This window comes from Hyaena hyaena, unplaced genomic scaffold (assembly GCF_003009895.1).
Source record: "Hyaena hyaena isolate Hyena2069 unplaced genomic scaffold, ASM300989v1 scaffold_115, whole genome shotgun sequence".
Taxonomy (NCBI): Eukaryota; Metazoa; Chordata; class Mammalia; order Carnivora; family Hyaenidae; genus Hyaena; species Hyaena hyaena.
In genome coordinates, this window is record NW_024080747.1 from 642,729 (window position 1) to 661,815 (window position 19,087).

The following is a 19,087-nucleotide window of genomic DNA, read 5'->3' on the forward strand; positions in this document are numbered from 1 at the left end:
GAGAGAGAGAGAGAGAGAGAGACAACGTGAGCAGGGGAGGGTCAGAGAGAGAGGGAGTCACAGACTGAAACAGGCTCCAGGCTCTGAGCTGGCAGTCAGCACAGAGCCTGACGCGGGGCTCGAACCCACGAACCGCGAGATCATGACCTAAGCGAAAGTCGGACGCTTAACCGACTAAGCCACCCAGGCGCCCCTAAGATTTTATTTTTAAGTAATCTCCACACCCAATGTGAGGCTCATGCTCACAATCCCGAGATCAAAAGTGGCGTGCTCTACCGACTGAGCCAGCCAGCCAGGTGCCCGTCTGTGTTCCCTTCCGTTTCTTTTCAATGATGAACCTCTGATGTATTTCAAACCTGGGGAAGTTTGTGTTTCTGTTATCTCTAATATACTCTCACATGTGCTGTGAAAGGAAGCGACTAGTTGTCCATTAGACATGAGGAACAATTTCTCAGTTCCCAAAAAGATGCAATGGATAGCACCAAATGCCAATGGTTTAAAAGCAAAAATCCTAAATGCTTTGAATAATCTTTATCAGTTTTGTTGAGATATAATTCACATACAGTACAATCCACCCACCTAAAGTGTGTGATTCCAATGGTTTTTGTATATTTCATTTTTAATATTTTTGAATTGTGGTAAAACTATGTATAACAGACCTTGATACAGTGTGATATTAGTTTCAAGTGTAAAATTTAGTGGTTCGTCACTTAAATATAATACCCAGTGCTCATCACAAGTACCCTCCCTAATTCTCATCACCTATTTCATCCATTCCCCCACCCTCCTCTGGTAACCATCAGTTTGTTCTCTATATGGAAGAGTCTGTCCCTTGGTGTGCCTCTCTTTTTTTTCCCTTTGCTCTTTTGTTTTGTTTTTTTAAATTCCACCTATGAGTGAGATCAATGGTATTTGTCTTTTTCTGACTGACTTGTTTTGCTTAGCATAGTATTCTCTAGCTCCATCCATGCCATTACAAATGGCCAGAGTTCCTACTTTTTGATGGCTGAGTCACATTCTATTGTATATGTGTATACACAACTTCTTTACCCATTTGTCAGTTGATGGACATTTGGGCTCTTTCCACCATTTGGCTTTTGTTAATAATGCTGCTATAAACACCAGGGTGCAGGGTATCCCTTCAAATTAGTACTTTTGTATCGTTTGGGTAAATACCTAGTAGTCCAATTGCTGGATTGGAGGGTAGTCTTATCTTTAACTTTTTAAGGAACCTCCGTACTTACAAACCTTGGCATTTAACAGATACAATTCAGTGCCGTTAGTTACATTCAAGATGTTATTGCAGTCCTCACCACGATCTATTTTCAAACGCCTTCATCGCCCCCAAACATGAAGCTAAGAATATCACTATACTATAATGAGACACAGATGGAAAGAGTTTTGTTGATAAAAGAAAGTATTGGACCCCCCCCTCCACCCCCACCCGTGAATCCCTGTGAATGCCCGGGGCAGGTATCCTGCCCACCCCCTGCTGTCTGTTTGCACCTGGGCTGGGAGCAGCCGCCTTGTGGTCAGTCCAGCCATGACCTCAGGCTCCCTTCTGCTTTGCTCATCTCCAAGGCTGAAGGTTGGTCAGCTGGAGAGCTTCTTTCTCTTCTGGAGATCACAGCGACTGAGGAAATGTCACCAGGCACGTGAGCCAGAGGCCTTCAGATACAAGCCCTGTGTTTTGCATAAATTTGTGCAACCATGTCCTTTAACTTCATTCCCCACTCCTATTTCCAACTCCCCCGGGTAAACCACTTTCGTGTGTTTAGTGCACTTTTTTTTAAATGTAATTGTAAAATGCCTACGATTATTTTGTACTCCTGTATTTTAACTGTGCACGTTATCTAAATCTGGAACTAGATAAAGGGGTAAGGTTTCCTTTCCTTGTTTCTAGATTATCACCGAAACTGGCCTTTCCCCCAAATATCCTCCTGGACACACCTCCCTGACTTTCGTGAAGGAAAAACACACGCATGTCTCTTTACTAATACTCTTACCTTCAGCTGGATGTCTTTTGTGAGCAGCATGTAGCTTATAAGAGAAACTATATTCCCTGATTCCTGTCTTTTTAATTCTAAGTCACTATTCCAGAGGCTCTGTGTCCCTTAGGGTTCCTGGTTGCAAGCACAGAGGCTGATTCTGACTTAAGCAGGAAAGGAAGGTACTGAAGACATATCAGGTAGCTCACACACTCATGGGACAGCTAGGGGTCAAAAGAAGCTACATGCCAAGTGTCCCAGAACATGTCTGGGAAGGTCATTTTTGCTGCCAAGAAAGGGTTGATTCCGTAGCTGCCATCCTACCAACACCGCATATAAGCTGGTGCTCTGTCCCAGCTGCCTTTGGAAATTGGGTAGCACTACTAGAACAAATTCACCACTTTTCCATTGCTTTGGGTCAAATTCTGGGGCCGGTGCATCTGCTTGGCCAAACCTCAGACTAAAAACGAAATGCCTGGCTGGCTTTGTTAGCATCTGGAGTGGGAGGAAGACCCTGTCTCTTGCTTAGACTCAAATGGTGAGGAATTCCTCAAACATAGGTAGACAGTTCAGAGGGTGAGTGGGGAAAAAAGTTAGAGGTGTCCCCTACCGGTAGGAAGCATCTGGTGTTCTGAATGGGTCTGAATCACAGCTTAATTTTACCCAATTTAGAAGAATAATGTAAACTGGAGTTTGTTAGTCTCCCTTTCCCCCTGGTTTGAAAATGAAAAGATACACTTGGGCACTTTCTTTTAGCAAGTTTGTTCAGTCAGGTAAAAATTCTGACAAAATTTCACAGCATTTTGTTTTTCAAATTTATAATTTTGCTTTTGAAATATATCTATGCATTTCATAGGTGCAAGTGTTTTTTATAGTAAGCTTAACTGAAGTTTCTCTACAAGATTCTAATAATCTTTTTATTCTGAGCTAATATTTACAGCTTTGTAATTCTTTTTTTAACTTATTTTGAGAGAGAGAGAGCATGTGCACATACACAAACGGGGGAGGGGCAGAGAGAGAGAGAGAGAGAGAGAGAATCCCAAGCAGGCTCTGCACTAACAGTGCAGGGCTTGAACTCATGGATGGCAAGATCATGACCTGAGCTATAGTCAAGAGTCCGACCCTTAACTGACTGAGCCACCTTTGTCATTTTCAATGTTTGTTTTCTATTGCCTTTCATTTTTTTAAGCTGGCACTGTTAGACTTTTTTTAAAGTTTATTTATTTCGAGGAAGAGAGAGCACAAGCAGGGGAGGGGCAGAAAGAGGGGGAGAGAGACGATCCCAAGCAGTGGGAGGCTGAATCCCACAAACTGCGAGATCACTACCTGAGCTAAAATCAAGAGTCAGATGTTTAACCGACTGAGGCACCTAGGCACCCCTAGGTTTTCTTTTAAAAAGTGTATAGCTTATATTACTATAAGGTATATAAAAAATTAGTCAGAGTAAGAACAAAAAAAAGAAAAAAATACTGTTGTTTTTGTAACCAAATCCTAGTAACCTAGTAACAAGTTTTGTTAGTGAAACATCAGTGTATTTAGATGGTATTATGCCTCAGGTAAATAGGAAAATCATAATTCTTGTCCGTTAATAGCTAGTCTATATTTGTGTACTAGTTGGAAGTTTCACTCTTTTTATCCTGTGAAGTCTCAAAATCTTCGTTGGCTTCACTGATAGCCTATTTTTCTGGCATATTTAATAACTAATGGCATTTGAGCTGTCATTGCTGCTTCATACCAAAGGTACCTCTCACCATTTCCTGTGGCTTTATAGTGAAATGTACTATATTTCCTTAATGGCTTTATATCCAATGGCTGTCCCCCAAGCCCCAATCAAAGCGGTGAGAGACCCAGTGTAGGATCACGAGACAATTGTCAATTACAAAGCAGATGAGACTCCAGACCTCAGGATTTTCCTAGTCAGAGTAGATGTTTTCAGTAAGATAACAGGCACCAGTGAAAGAGAGCACTATTTGTGGGAGGGCGGGAGGAGGTAATTTGTGCAATTTCCTTTAAAATTTTAGAAATTCATGGTCCAGGGTGATGCTGAATCCTGTTGTTGTCTCTTGCTAGAATAGGCAAATGTCTCTGACCTTCCCCCCGCCCCCCGCAAGCCGAAGGATGCAGAAAGAAGCTGGTGCAGTAGGGGAAGGGGAGGCCAGTCAGGTGATTGGGGCAAGGAGAGGAGGGTCAGAGTAAGGGGGAAGGTTGGGGGTGCTAATTAGCTTTTCTTGTCTTGCCAGCAGTCTGTGGCAAGCAGATGGCTGCACCCTTAATACTACCCTTTTTCTGGCCAGCAGGCAGCAGTGGTTGATCCTGTGGTCATGCAGAGAGTGTGCTTTTTTTTTTTTTTTCTCTCTTCAAAACGTGGAAGTGGTGGAGGGACATACAAAGCAAAAATCTTGCTTTAAGTATTGTATGATCTCAGGAAACAGATCTTGTCTCCTTCCATCTTTTGCAAGGTGCCCATTAACTAGGCGCCCCTTCCTAGTTTGATAATATTAACTGGCAATGATGTCTTCTTTCTAGTATAAAAATCAGTGCAAACCAAACTGTGCTTGGGTGTCTAAAAAACAATAAAGTGACAAAAGCTGGCTGTGAAATTTAAACTCAACTCAACCTTGGAGAGAGATTGGCTTACAGGTAATTATAAAAATATGCAGGAGAGCACATGTCAGATGTCCTAACATTGGCTTTTCTTTACCTACGCTGGAGTTTTCTGTGGGGCGGGGACTGTGTCTGGATTACTCTGTAATGTCTCTAGGGCTGGCCATACTGGTATTCACTGAAAGTTTGTGAACCGGAATCAAATTCTAGTAAGTCAGTCACTACCCGTCCTACGCGGTATTTGTACGGCTATTGACTCTACGCCAAGATAAACATCAGTAAGCATGACAAAATACAACAGTTAACATTTTGAAAATGCAGTGTTGTTACAGGCACCAATTTTTCTCAGTACTTGGTATGAGGTTTTATATGCTAAGTTGGTGGGAAGCTTTTAAAATTGGGGAGTAAAAATTCTAATATCTGTTTTTGTAGAGAAAGGGAATGGAATAAATATTTACTTAGCACTGAATATGTACCAGTTACAGCGTGTGTATGTTAAGGTATTGAATCCTATCAACATCCCTATGAGGCAGTTCTTGCTCTGGGTCTTACAAAGGAGGAAATGGAGGTTCACAGATGTTAGGTAACACACTAGAGGTCACATAGTGTGTGACTATGCAAGATTCACACTTGGGTATTCTTGATTCTGAAGCCTGTGCTGTCCCAGCTTTCTGCTGCCTGAACCCTAAGAGATCTCCATTGGTCCCCCAAATATTTTCAGTTTTACTTGTCTAGTGATCGGTCAAATCAGCCTCTGAAGCATCTCTGTGTTCTTTCTCTACTCCAGTCTCAGTGAAAGAAAGAGATCTGGCATTCAGGTCTTCAACCGCTCAATCTCCTAACTCAGATCATTTGAGGAGCTTTAAGAGACAAATAAATGGGAAGTGCAATGGTGTGTTTCTGGTGATCTAGAACAGAGCACTAATTCTGATCATGATGTGCAATTCTGAAATTCCCTTCCTCCAAGTTTCCAAACTGTCACATTCACTTGTACTTATTAATATATGATAGATGTATCTTATTCTTATATTTGATTTTTGACCTACTGGCTGAACATCTTTTAGATGTAGTGCAATGTCTGATGTTAACCAGATTCCACCTGGGGTGGGTGATGTATCTATGGTTCTCTTTCTCATTGCTTAGCAGGCAATGCTCAATTTTTAAAATATGCTTTGTTAATCAGGCCGTTCATTTCCTGCAATGTCTTCATCAACAATCATGACCAAATTTGGAGGGAGCATTTGAGATGACATAGTAAACCTGAAACTGAAATAGGCCATTGGTAATTAAGGAGAAAAAGCTTTCCATTTTATGTTATTATTTGTTACACAGTACTATTTAATCAAGAATGGATAGTCACTAAAATAAATGTTATGGATCACATTCTTACTTTCAGACATGAATAATAAAAAAATAAGTTTTCCAAATGGAATTCTTACTTTTTTTTCTTTCATTGTTTATTGTCAAGTTGGTTTCCATAATAAATGGAATTCTTACAAAGCCTTTCAATAATTATCTTGACAAGTTTTCTGAGGATCTCTTGACTCATAACTCTGAGAGTCTTTTGCTCAAAGGAATATGCAGAAGTATCTCTTAGATAAGGTGGACTCATGAAAAATGAGAGATTGGTGAAGCCTAGGGTGCTTAGATCATCCTTACTGTATGTTGCTCTATTCCAATATGGATGCCCATTGGCAGAAAAGTAACAATATTTCATTATCTGCAGTGTCCCCCAAGGACATTCTTCTGCCTTAAAGAGTCATGATTTGTCTGAAATGACAAACCAAAGAGCAATATACTGGGTTCCAAATGACTGCTACAGGTGATAATGCCTCAGGAGTTCATAGAAGGAATGACATTTTCATTATTTTGGGGTGAAGCAGACATGTTGGATTCATTTTACTTCCAAAAATAAAAATGCTGGGCTCACCCCTGTGACTTGCCTTTTCCCTGTGGCAGTTGAGACCTCTCTTCTCCATTCCTCACTTTGAGATCAACCCAAATGAAATCACTTAAGGGAAGTGTATAGTAAATGACGAAAAAAAACTACGAGGTTAAGATTAGAGAAGTGAAACTAATTTCTTTTTAATGACAACAGGTTTCTGAAAACCTCGTGAGGGAGTTGATTCACGTCACCACAGGGTGAGTTTTCTGAGTGAATGTCACAACGGAACTTGTCTGCAGTCACGGCTGTCATGGCGGGTTGTGTGACCCAGTTGCTTCTGGTATGTAATTGTATACTTGCTTATATGGTTCTGCATGTAACTCCAGAGCCCCAGCGAGACTAAGGGCAGGAGGTGCGTGCTGTACTTTCTCTCTGTTGTCCACGGCAGTGTCTCCTAGCTTCGCACTTTTTTAATAAACATAAAATGCTCTTCTGCCCCCTCAAATCTAAGAAAGCCCTTTAGACACAGGAGGCTTTCTGTCTTTCCCCACTACAGCCAGTTGGGAATCACAGCTTTTTACAAAGCCTGTTTGGCCAAGAGAATTTAAGGCAAATTTAAAGTCAAGTCAAATTTTGAAATACGCATTATTAAAACTATAGGGATTTTTCTTTTTCTTTTGACATCTAACATGAGATTATAATATTAAATATCCGTTATAAGTCACAATGCTACCCCAGATGCTGATAACTCCCTTTTTCCTCCCTTCTCTTCATCCCCATCTTTCCGAAAAATTACTTTTCTCCTCTAAGTGAATTAAACTGATACTGTGCCTTCAGTGGTTTAGAAGGTTGTTGTATTATTTTTTTTGGTTTTTATTTATTTCTAGGAGAGAGAGAGAGAGACAGCGTGAGCAGAGGAGGGTCAAAGAGAGAGGGAGTCACAGACTGAAACAGGCTCCAGGCTCTGAGCTGGCAGTCAGCACAGAGCCCGACGCGGGGCTCGAAACCACGAACCGCGAGATCATGACCTAAGCGAAAGTCAGACGCTTAACCGACTAACCCACCCAGGCGCCCCAGGTTGTTACATTATTAAAGGAATTTAGGAGTAACTCAGTGGCTCAGTCAGTTAAGCATCTGACTTTTGATTTCAGCTCAGGTCATGACCTCATGGTTTGTGGGTTTGATCGAGCCCCCCAAGTCCGTCTCTGCACTGACAGGGCAGAGCCCGCTTGGGATCCTCTCTCTTCCTCTCTCTCTCTGTCCCTCTCCCACTTACACTTTCTCTCAAAATAAATATACTTAAAAAAAAAAAAAGAATTTAAGTCCCTGGATTACTCGAGATCAGTATTTGTATAATATTCAATAGAACGATCAGTGCCCAAATAGGTAATCTTACAAAGTGAAATGAATATAGTAGTGAAAAGCAGAAACTATTTTTTTTAGATTTCTTTCTTTTTGCCTCACGAAGTTCTCAGTTTTGTAGTATTCATGTCCCAACGTATTCTGATCTTTCCAAGCCAAAAATGGCAGCAGTTCTTTTTTTTTTTTAGTTTATTTATTTATTTTGTGAGAAAGAGAGAGTGGGGGCAGGGTGGAGAGTGAGGGAGAGCGAGTTCCAAGCAGGCTCTGTGCTCAGTGCCCCAGCAGCCTTTCTTTTCAAGTCACCGGTTTTAGTCCGAACAGCTCCATCTTCATTACTCAAATACATTATTTGTTTTATTATTTAAAAAAACTTTTTTAACATTTATTTATTTTTGAGAGAGACAGACAGAGTATGAGTGGGGAAGGGGCAGAGAGAGAGGGAGACACAGAATTTGAAACAGGCTCCAGGCTCTGAGCTGGCAGCACAGAGCCTGATGTGGGGCTTGAACGCATGAAGTGGGAGATAATGACCTGAGCCGAAGTCAGAAGCTTAACCAACTGAGCCACTCAGGTGCCCCTGTTTTATTACTTAAAAATGTTTAATTGAAGTATAATTAACAATGTGAAATTAGTTCAAATGCATCTTCGAAATCCAACGAAGTAGGTTTTTTTCTTTTAATAAATAACCCCAAATAAATAAATAACCTAAAAAAATGGCTGTGTTCAGTTTCCAACTCCTGAAGAAATCACACAGGTTTTATAGCATGGGTGTGCAAAATGAAGAGTCCACAGAAAATTTAAAATTCAAGCAACAAATAAGGTGGAAACTTGTCTACTTACAGAAAAAGTTACAAAGCACATCTCAGAAGTTTTAAAATGCATAAGAGATCAGAAAATGGTTTTTTAATATCATAGTAAAATTTACATACAGTGAAATGGACACCTTAGGTGTACAATTTAGTGAGCTTTGACAATTGTGTCCATGCACCTGTCAACGTATCATTCTAGAAAGTTCCTTAATGCTCCCTTCCAATCAATTCTCATTCCCTTGGTCATCCACTGTTCTAATTTCTTTTTACAAAGATTCCAATTACTGTTCTTGGATTTCATATGAATAAATCACATAAAATGTACTTTTTCTGTTGCTCACTATAACGTTCGGGAGATTCATCCACACTGTTGAATGTATCTGTAGCTCATTCTTTCGCATTGCTGAATACTACTTACACCATGATTTCTTTGTCTGTTCTCTTCATGAGCACTTGGATGGTTTCCAGTTTGGTCTGTTATGAATAACACTAGCATAAACCTCTCCCACAAGTCTTTCAGTAGAGGTGTGCTTTTGTTTGTCTTAGGAGTAGAATTGCTGACCTCCAGGGTAGGTGCATTTTCATTTTAAGTTTATTTATTTATTTACTGTGTGTGTGTGTGTGTGTGTGTGTGTGTGTGAGAGAGAGAGAGAGAGAGAGAGAGAGAGAGAGAGGCAGAGAGAGGTAGAAAGAGAATCACAGACTGCCAGTGCAGAGCCCATTGTGGGACTTGAACTCAAGAACCATGAGATCATGATCTGAGCTGAAATCAAGAGTCAGATGCTTAACTGAGCCACCCAGGTGCCCCTAGCATCATCTAACTTTATGGAATACTTTTATTCCTGAAAAGTTGGTGTATAAAGCTCTTTTTTTTGTAAGTCAAATCACTTACTGGAATAAATCTTTCCTATTTTGATGTCGAGTTCAAATTCTCTTTTTTCTACCATGTCCTCTCATGCTATCCGGGCCTGCAGGCATTTATTCATTCTCCAGATTGTAACAGCCCCAGTGCTTTGACACTTATCATCAATACCACACCCTTGGACCTACGTCATTCATAGCTTGATTGATTAACCTATTTAATCTATGTATATATTTCATTTCCACACACACGATACCTTTATTGAGGGGCCGAATCACATTTCACACTTAAAAAAAAATTTCTTTCGGGGTGTGTGGGTGGCTCAGTTGGTTCAGTGTCCAACTTCAGCTCAGGTCATGATCTCTCGGTTTGTGGGTTCAAGACCCACATTGGGCTCTGCGCTGACAGCTCAGAGCCTGGAGTCTGCTTCAGATTCTATCTCTTCTCTCTGCCCCTCTCCCGCTCGCACTATGCCTCACTTTGTCTCTCAAAAATAAATTAAAAAATTTTTTTTTCTTTCATAGGATGAAGCATAGCGCCTTACACACAAGAGTTACTCAATAAAATTTCCTGTTTAATTGGTTTTCTATCTTCATGGTGTCAGTACAGTTTAAGTAATTTACTTGCTTTAACTATATGGTAATTTCCTCAAATTTCCATTTTTGTTGACTACTGGAAGCCAAGGCTAAAGATAATTGTTGACTAAAATCTGCTTCCTTTACCACCTTATAATTCCTAGTTTAAAGCACCCTCTACATGTTGTGGTTTGAAATAAAAAGCACACCGTAGGAGATTAGTGAGTCTGTCTGGGGTTTCCCTCTAATTCTCCCTGGGGCCTGTGGTTTGCCCTTTTACAGGTCTCCACAAAGCAGCGGATTCATCTTCCAGTCCCTGGAGGCTGACATCCTTCCAAGCCCAGCTCAGAGATCGTCTGTTTGCTCGTGGTGTCTTCCTCCCGGCACAGAGGCCTGTCTGGTGTGTGCCTGCGCTCCTTTGTTCATGCCTCTTTGCCAGTACCTGGCACGTTGAGGCAGAATTTATTTCTGTTTGCCTGTCCACAACTGGACTGTGGAGCTCCTCAGAGCAGGAACCATGTACCTCAGTCACCTGTGCTCTGTATGTGCTAAGCTCTCCACAAATGTGCGATGAAGAAATGTAAGGATTGGGGCGCCTGGGTGGCTCAGTGGGTTAAGCGTCCGACTTCAGCTCAGGTCATGATCTTGTGGTTCATGGGTTCGAGCCCCGCATCAGGCTCTGTGCTGGCAGCCAGCTCAGAGCCTGGAGCCTGTTTCAGAGTCTGTGTCTCCCTCTCCCTCTGCCCCTCCCCTGCTCATGCTGTCTCTCTCTCTCTCTCAGAAATAAATAAACATTAAAAAATTAAAAAAAAAAGAGTTTGTATTGTATATATGTATATATGTATGTATGTATGTAAGCTCTTTGCCCACGGGGCTTGAACTCACAGCCTCAGTATCCAGAGTTGAGTGCTTTGCTGATTGAGCCAGCCAGGCACCCCTGTTATCTGAACATTTTTTTTTGAACATTTTTTAAAATATGCAAACCTCTGGAGCATTTTAGGCCAGAAAAGGACTATTTAGGTTAATTCTTTTACTCTCCTTTCAGGGAGACACATACTGGTTCGGTTTGTCCAGCACCCCTTTGTCACTTTTGGGGACATACTCTCATTCTTCTTGGAGTTCCCATGCCACGTGGTTTGGTTAGGGTGGCCTTGACTCCAGATTCTCCCTGACCCCTACCTATCATTGCAGTGGGTTTTGGCCTAGGCCTCACCAATCAAAGGGCATAGCAATTGTTTCAGGGCTGAGCATGTGACCCAAACAAATGAATCAGTTTTCCTGAGATTAGTTACATTGTGAGATGCTAGGAGAACTTAGGCCTGGGGTGGCCCGGAAGTCAGCTCTTCCACCTCGTAGAGAGAGCTTGTGTTAGAATAAAACCTACTGGTGGAGAAAAGCAGTGTAGGGGACCATTCTGATGACAAGGATTGCAATCTTCTAGTGGCATGGACCAGTGTATTGTATTTTATTTTATTTTATTTTATTTTATTTTATTTTATTTTATTTTATTTTATGTTTATTTCTGAGAGAGAGAGAGTGAGAGAGAGAGAGCTCACATGCACCGCATGAGCGGAGGAGGGGCAGAGAGAGGGGGAGACACAGAATCTGAAACAGGCTCTGAGCTGTCAGCACAGAGCCCGACTGGGGGCTCAGACTCACCAACTATGACATCATGACCTGAACCAAAGTTGAACACTTAATCGACCAAGCCACCCAGGCGCCCCGGACCAGCTTATATTTATATTTCAATCACGTTCAAGTTTAATACCGCTCAGATTTTTCATCTTTCCCGTCCTCCCTGAGATTGATTCTAAGTGCAAGGAGATTCTTCACGGCTGCAGGGAAAGACATCTACTTTTTGGTTTTACTCAGTCTCCACGCTGTGCTGGCCTTTTCCAGATGTGACTTCTTGTGGTTCCTGAGCATGTTGTCCTCTGTCACTTCTGTCCTCAAGGCTTCTGCTGAGTTGTGGATGGCTCCACCATGCCTCAGGCGACCTGTTCATCCGGGTCAGCCTGCAACTTTCCTCTCCCACTCATTTCAATCTGTTGGCCTTTCTTAGCTCCTCTACATTCTTCTTTTATGGACAAAGGGGAGGTGTGTTAGGATTCTCCAAAGAAACAGCTTTAATAGGATATGTATATATAGACAAATTTATTTTAAGGAATTGGCTCGTGTGAATAGGGCAGTTAACAAGTCCAGAACCTGCAGGGGAGGTTGGCAGCCTGGAGAGCCAGGAAAAAGCCACTGTTGTAGTTTAAGTCTGAAGGCTGTCTGCTGTTAGAATTTCATCTTGCTCTGGGGAGGTCAGTTGTTTGTTCATTTCAGACCTTCAACTGATTGGATGAGGCCCACCCACATTATGGAGAGCAATCACTTCACTCAAAACCCTGCTGACTTAAGTGTTAATTTTATGCACAGCACCCTCACAGAAACAACCAGATAGTGTTTGACTATATAGCTGGGGACTGTGGCCCAGCTCAGTCAACACACAAAATTAACCATCACAGAAGGTGAGACCATTCTCCATTCCCCTTATTGCCCCTCATACCATGTTTTTGAGGCTGCTAAATACCATGATTTTAGAGAAGGCTGCTCTTGGATTCTGCTCTGCTGCAGCAAGATGGGAGACAACAGGGAACCTTGTCGTGAGGCACAAACCATCTCTATTCTTTGATATGCAACCTCTACCCTCAACTCAGCCCAGGGGTGGGGCAGGACAGTGTAACTCCCAAAGTGTATCTGGCTTCAAATTCTCCTTCCTTTCCCAGTCAAAGGTTCTTACTGGGGCTGAGAAGGTAGGGATGGGAAGATGCGGTGAAGAGGACTGGTTCAGCCAGACTACCCTTCTTTTCAAATCTTTTCCTATACCTGTATCAAAATTATTAAACTTAAAAGCTGAGAATGCTGTGATTGTCTTTAGTCCTGGCTTTACAATGCCATCCTGAGAAGAACGGTAGCCCACAATTGTGGTAATGAAAACACTAACATCTGCCTGAAAATTCATTCTTTATTTAGAATATCAGCTATGCAAATATTATATTTTCCTTTTTCTTCTCCTTTCTTGAACCCAACCATGGCATCTGGAAACAAAGATGCTTTAGGTGAGAAAAGTCTCACCTGATGAATACATTGAAATGTTATTGGGTAGGGATAAAACCATCCATCAAGATGACTATAGTGGCTGACTGAAGACGGATCATGAAAAAGGAAAGCCCTTTTCCTTTTGAGTAGGGTCAGTTCTAATCCGAGGACAAACAGCTGAACTATTAAACTCTACACTTTGTGACTCTAGTCTTTATTGTTATTTTTTTATTTTTTTCCCTAATGGTAAAGATGCAGAATATAGTGTGAGAAAGCATACCTTGGTAGGATTTACAAAAAAAATTGTTAAAAATCAGATGTATAAATACTGGCTTAATGAATGGCTGTAAAAATATCCTTTATAGTGTCATGACCATATTTTGGCATAAAATAAAACTGAAATGCAAGAGTGAAGATTGATTTCTCTCTCTTTTTTAAAATAAATGTTTATTTTTGAGAGAGAGAAAGAGAGAGAGAGAGAGAGACAGAATATGAAGCAGGCTCCAGGCTCTGAGCTGTCAGACATAGACAGGCTCAAACTCACGAAGAACCGTGAGATTATGAACTGAACCGAAGTGGGACGGTTAACCAACTGAGCCACCCAGGCGCCCTTGGTTTCTCTTTATTAATTCATGCATTTTCAGGAAAATGGAATCACTGAGTTAAAATAACTCCACCATTTCTACTATTGCCAAATATCCACATCCTAACAAGCGATTTGGAAAACAATTTGGAGCAACATGTAAATTTCATGCAGCTTTGCTAAGAATGCTATTGAAGATGATAGACACCTTTGAAACTCTTTAGGCTCTTTTTATTAATACTGTTATTTTTAATGTTTATTTATTTATTTATTGTGTGTGTGTGTAAGAGAGAGAGAGAGAGAGAGAGAGAGAGAGCGAGCGAGCTCTAGCAGGGGAGGGGCAGAGAGAGAGGGAGACACAGAATCCCAAGCAGCCTCTACCCTCAGCGGGGAGCCCAACATGGAGCTCAGTCTCACACTGTGAAGTCATGACCTGAGCCAAAATCAAGAGAGAGCGGTTGCTCAAGTGACTGAGCCACCCAGGTGCCCCTCTTAGTCTCCTTTTAAAGCACAAAAATCAAAATCAGAGTTTGAAGGGATTCTGGATAGTCATTCAACCTTCTGAAACCCGACTTATTGTTATGCTTTTATGGTAACTGGAAAAAACATTAACTTTGCAAAGTGTATTAAATAGAAACAGTGTGGCCTGGTGGAGGACCATGTATTTTTGTCTTCTTGCATTTATTCAGCAAACATATATTGAGAGCCTACCACTTAGCAATGTTTTTCATCACTGCGCTCTGCAGTCCTAGCTGGTCCATTTGTTTGCACTGAATGCTCAGCTATCTGCCAGCTGTCGCTCCTCTCTCCTGGGACGAAAGTGGGTAACTGCAAGATTTCACTATATTCCTCCGTCTTCCTGCCTCCCCACCTCCATCCTAGTCTGGACCCCTTCTGTCCAGGTATGTCAGGTGTCCTGTATTTTTCTGTCCCTGATCCACATGCCATGCGGAAAGTAGGGCAAATGGCAAATAAGTAGCTCTGTGCAGTGAAAGTAGTATTGAAGAGGGAAACAATGTTATGGCAAATTGAGGCTTGGTGGGGATATATATATGGCCTAACCAGCGACGAGAACATGTGCCATGACAAGAAAGTGAAGATTTAGGAAAACAAGGCAGAATATTTGCAATCACGATTATACTGGTAAATGCAAAAGCACGGTCACCAAACTTACGTAGTACTTGTTAGTTCTAATTAGTTGGGGAAACCATTGGCAGTGATGGGATGACAGGAATTATTTAAAAGAAGAGGGCTGAACACACTTATTATGAAAGAGGAAGGGAAAAGCACTCCAGGTACAGGGTTGGGCATGGGAATAGCCAAGAGAATAAGGCAGGTGTACCTTTAGTAAAGTTCCTGACCAAATGTTTGCACAGTCGGTTTACTTTACACCTAAGAGATGTTGCATTTTTTAAAAATTGCTTTTGATTGGAGACATAGAATTACTAGTAGGAAGAATTGCTAGTCATTCCATACTATTATGTCTAAAATTTAGTCTTTACATACCACCTGGAATGTAGAAATCATCCCCATTTTCCTCTGAGGAAACCAAGGAAACACTTCCATTGTTACACAGCAATCAATGGCAACCACCCTTTTTTTTTTTTTTTAATGTTTTAAATTTATTTCTAGGAGAGAGAGAGAGAGAGACAGCGTGAACAGGGGAGGGTCAGAGAGAGGGGGAAGCACAGACTGAAACAGGCTCCAGGCTCTGAGCTGGCAGTCAGCACAGAGCCCGACGCGGGGCTCGAACCCACGAACCGCGAGATCATGACCCAAGCGAAAGTAGGACGCTTAACTGACTAAGCCACCCAGGCGCCCCTCAATGGCAAACCCTTAACTGACTCCAATGTATTTGTTGTTGCAGACAATAGGATGCAATGTGAGTCTCCTAAAAAGAATTTAAAATTGAAAGATTCTATCAGGAGATAGCTTTATAGGGGTGCCTGGGTGGCTCGGTCAGTTAAGGGTCTGACTCTTAGTTTCAGCTAGGGCCATGATCTCTTGGTTCATGAGTTTGAGCCCCTCATCAGGCTCTCTGGCCTCCTCCTCACCCTCCTCTCTCAAACAATAAATAAATATTGGGGAAAAAAAGCTTTATGGGGTTGCGAGTAACAGAGATTAGGCCTGATATCTCTTTACCTACAGTTTTAAAATTTTGGAAGTGGAAAGAAAATACTTTAAAAGATTTCAAAAAAAATTTTTTTTGGGGGGAGTATGGAGCAAAAACCAAACCATCCGTGAAGCGGAAAGGGTCTCCATGAGGTGGATTTACATTCCAGTGCCGATTTCACCACTCGGATCAGCACTCCTCTTCCTCAGGTCTCATTTCTTCTCCAGTAATTTGGATTTTCCAGACCCTCTTAAGGTTAAAATTACCTGAATATTTACTTTTAAACTAATACCAGCTTCAAAATAGAAGCTTTTCTTTTTTTAATTTTACTACTTATTTTAATTTTTTTAAATGTTTATTTATTTTTGAGACAGAAGAGGGAGGCAGGGTGCAAGCAAGGGAGAAACAGAAAGAGAGGGAGACACAGAATCTGAAGCAGTCTTCAGGCTCTGAGCCGTCAGCACAGAGCTGGATGCGAGGGGCAAACTCACCGTGAGATCAAGACCTGAGCCCAAGTCGGAGGCTTAATGGACTGAGACACCCAGGTGCCCCTAAAATAGCTTTTCAACTCTTTAATTCCAAGCGAGGTTAAGGAAAGCTATTTTAGATAACAGGTCAGAAAATAGAACCATTCATAAGGCAAGTATCATCACTCAGGGTGCCCAGAAATCCGCCCAGGGTGATAATGCACCCTGATGCCCTTCACTAATTTTTATGTACATAACCTGATTAAGATTTAAAGAACATTCTGGTCTTCATCTCTACTATTACTAAGGCAGCTAAGCTGTAATTACTCTAAAGATGTGCTCCTAATCGTGAGGTGGCCTTCTAGGTTATAGTTAAGGGCGAGGCTCTGGAGTCACTGCCTGGGTTCAAAAGCCATCCTATCACCTGTTGGGCAGCCTTAAGGAAATTCGTCTATTAAATGTGAATTTCCAAATGGAAAGAATACAGTGCCCATACCAGAGCGTGTCTGCGTGGACGAATCAGGGCAGGGCACAGAAAATTCCAATAAACGTTTGCCTCAAAGGTAAAGCTTTTCAAAGGGATTAACGGAACATTTGATTAGAACTAGCTGACAATTACATGTTAGAGGATCCCCTTTTCAAGCAGAAAGTCCTTTCTACCTAAATTTGCACAAGTTTCGATTTTGATGCATTGGATTTTACTGAAACAAGACAATTAGCAGCTTGTGCTAGTTACTTCTTGTGAGGTGGTTTTGATTTCATAAGCCGTTTAATTGTTGAGAAACGAACGAATCAGGAACGCACCATCAGATCAGCACTCCAATCAGGGTTTCTGGCTTTTGTGTGGTCTCTGTCGCTTCATGAACACGCGCACGTCAACTTGACAGTCAGGAGGTGTTTGGCTATACCGTTTTCCGTCCCAGAGAGAGAAAAACTAAGGCTTGCATTTGGCACCGGCACGTAGCGGGTTTTGAACCTCGGATCCCAGGACCCATTACGTAACTCCACGGCGGCCGCGGATAAGGTTACAACGTCTACGGCCGTCCCGGCCTCCACGAGTTCTGCGAGTGGCTGTAACGGCCGTTTATGTTTGAATTTCCCTGAACCGCTGGGCGTGGGCTGCGGCGCTGGCCCGCCCCGGAAAACCTCCGGGCTCCTTCCCGCCACCCGCAGGCCCAGCCCCTCCGGGGGTCCCCGCGGGGTGGCGGGAAGGCCCGGCCGGCGCTGGGCCGCGGGCCGCGCGGCAGGCAGGCCGCGGCGCCCCACCCCACCGCCCTCAGTCCTTCCCCAGCCACGCCCAACCCCGCGCGCCAAGCTGACGGTTGCCGGAGGCCCCGATTTTGAATTTACAGGCCCAGCCCCCGAACCCCGGAGCGCGCCCCCCGCTCTCCATTGGCCGGCGACGGTCACGTGGAGGTGCCGGCGCGCGCCGGCCATGTTGGAGAGTGCAGCGCCACTGCCCGCGCCACCTCCGCCCCCCGCCGCCCTCCTCCCTCCCCACCCCCCCGCCCGCCGCTCCGCGCCGCCTGAGAGGAAACAAAGTGCTGCGGGCGGGAGACTAGGTGGCGGCGGCGGCGCGCGGACCCAGCTCGGCCCTCCCGGTCACCCTCGCCCCAAATCTTCCGGAGTGTGTGTGTGTGTGTGTGTGTGTGTGAGTGTGTGTGCGTGTTTTCTTACAAAGGGCATTTTACGATTGACTGATTGGCAGTCTTCCCCCTTTGCCCTTTGTGCCGTAACCCGGCTCCTGCCAACCCAGGTGCTTCTCGCTTCTCACGCCGGCTTCTCCGCGGGCGCGGGTCGTCGGCTTGTGCCTTCGGGTCGTCGCCTCGCCCTCTGCAGCCCCCGCCGCCCGCCATGGCGACCGCGACCCCCGTGCCGCCGCGGTCGGGTAGCCGCACCGGCGGCCCCGCTACGCCGCTGAGCCCCACGCGGCTGTCGCGGCTGCAGGAGAAGGAGGAGCTGCGCGAGCTCAACGACCGACTGGCCGTGTACATCGACAAGGTGCGCAGCCTGGAGACCGAGAACAGCGCGCTGCAGCTGCAGGTGACGGAGCGTGAGGAGGTGCGCGGTCGCGAGCTCACCGGCCTCAAGGCGCTCTACGAGACCGAGCTGGCGGACGCGCGACGCGCGCTCGACGACACGGCCCGCGAGCGCGCCAAGCTGCAGATCGAGCTGGGCAAGTTCAAAGCCGAGCACGACCAGCTCCTCCTCAAGTGAGTGCTCGTCTCGGGGCCGCCTGAGCTCACACGAGGGGCGGGGGGCGCAGCCCCGGGGCGGGAGAACGGGGGCCGGGTGCCCACGCCCTTGGGAAGGAGAAACAATATAGTGTTTCTCAGCGGGGACAGGGGTCGCGGAGGAGGCCTGGAGTTGTAGCGACGGTGTGACCGGGCGATGCACATTTCCGTCTGCCCGCTGCTTAGCAGGACAGGGGGGAGCGCGCACCTGAGGCCGCCAAGGAGGATTGACCGGCTTCGGGCCTCGGACCCCGAGATCCAGAAGGGTTCTCCGGCCGGGGGAGGGGGGGGGTGCCCGGCGGGCCCCAGGTGTGGGGAGGTGGCGTCTGGGCGCGCGCTCGAATGCGCGCTCCTGTTTCCGGCCCGGCCAGAGACAAAGCGGCTGGTGGGTTTGCGGCGCAGGGATGGCCGGCCGGGAAGATGGGCTGCCCGCCTCAAGAATGAATGAGCGGTGCGCGGGCGGAGAGAGGAAGGGGAGGGACCTGCCTCCAGCGTCCCGGGCTCCCGGGGGTGGCTCCCGG

At 44.4% G+C, this 19,087-nt stretch overlaps 1 protein-coding gene and 1 long non-coding RNA gene across 2 annotated transcripts in view; one reads left to right on the plus strand and one right to left on the minus strand.

Annotated features, from left to right (window-relative positions):
• LOC120234744 overlaps positions 1–1,607 on the minus strand; it is a 4,109-nt gene extending 2,502 nt beyond the window's left edge. Inside the window, exon 1 of the long non-coding RNA XR_005529185.1 lies at positions 1,507–1,607. This is a non-coding gene — a long non-coding RNA (uncharacterized LOC120234744). The remainder of the gene's footprint in view (positions 1–1,506) is intronic.
• A 16,281-nt stretch (positions 1,608–17,888) lies between these two features.
• LMNB1 (lamin B1) overlaps positions 17,889–19,087 on the plus strand; it is a 55,957-nt gene continuing 54,758 nt past the window's right edge. The window contains exon 1 of the mRNA XM_039236695.1: positions 17,889–18,545. Within this exon, the coding sequence (XP_039092626.1) occupies positions 18,187–18,545 (359 nt within the window). The 5' untranslated portion in view covers positions 17,889–18,186. The remainder of the gene's footprint in view (positions 18,546–19,087) is intronic.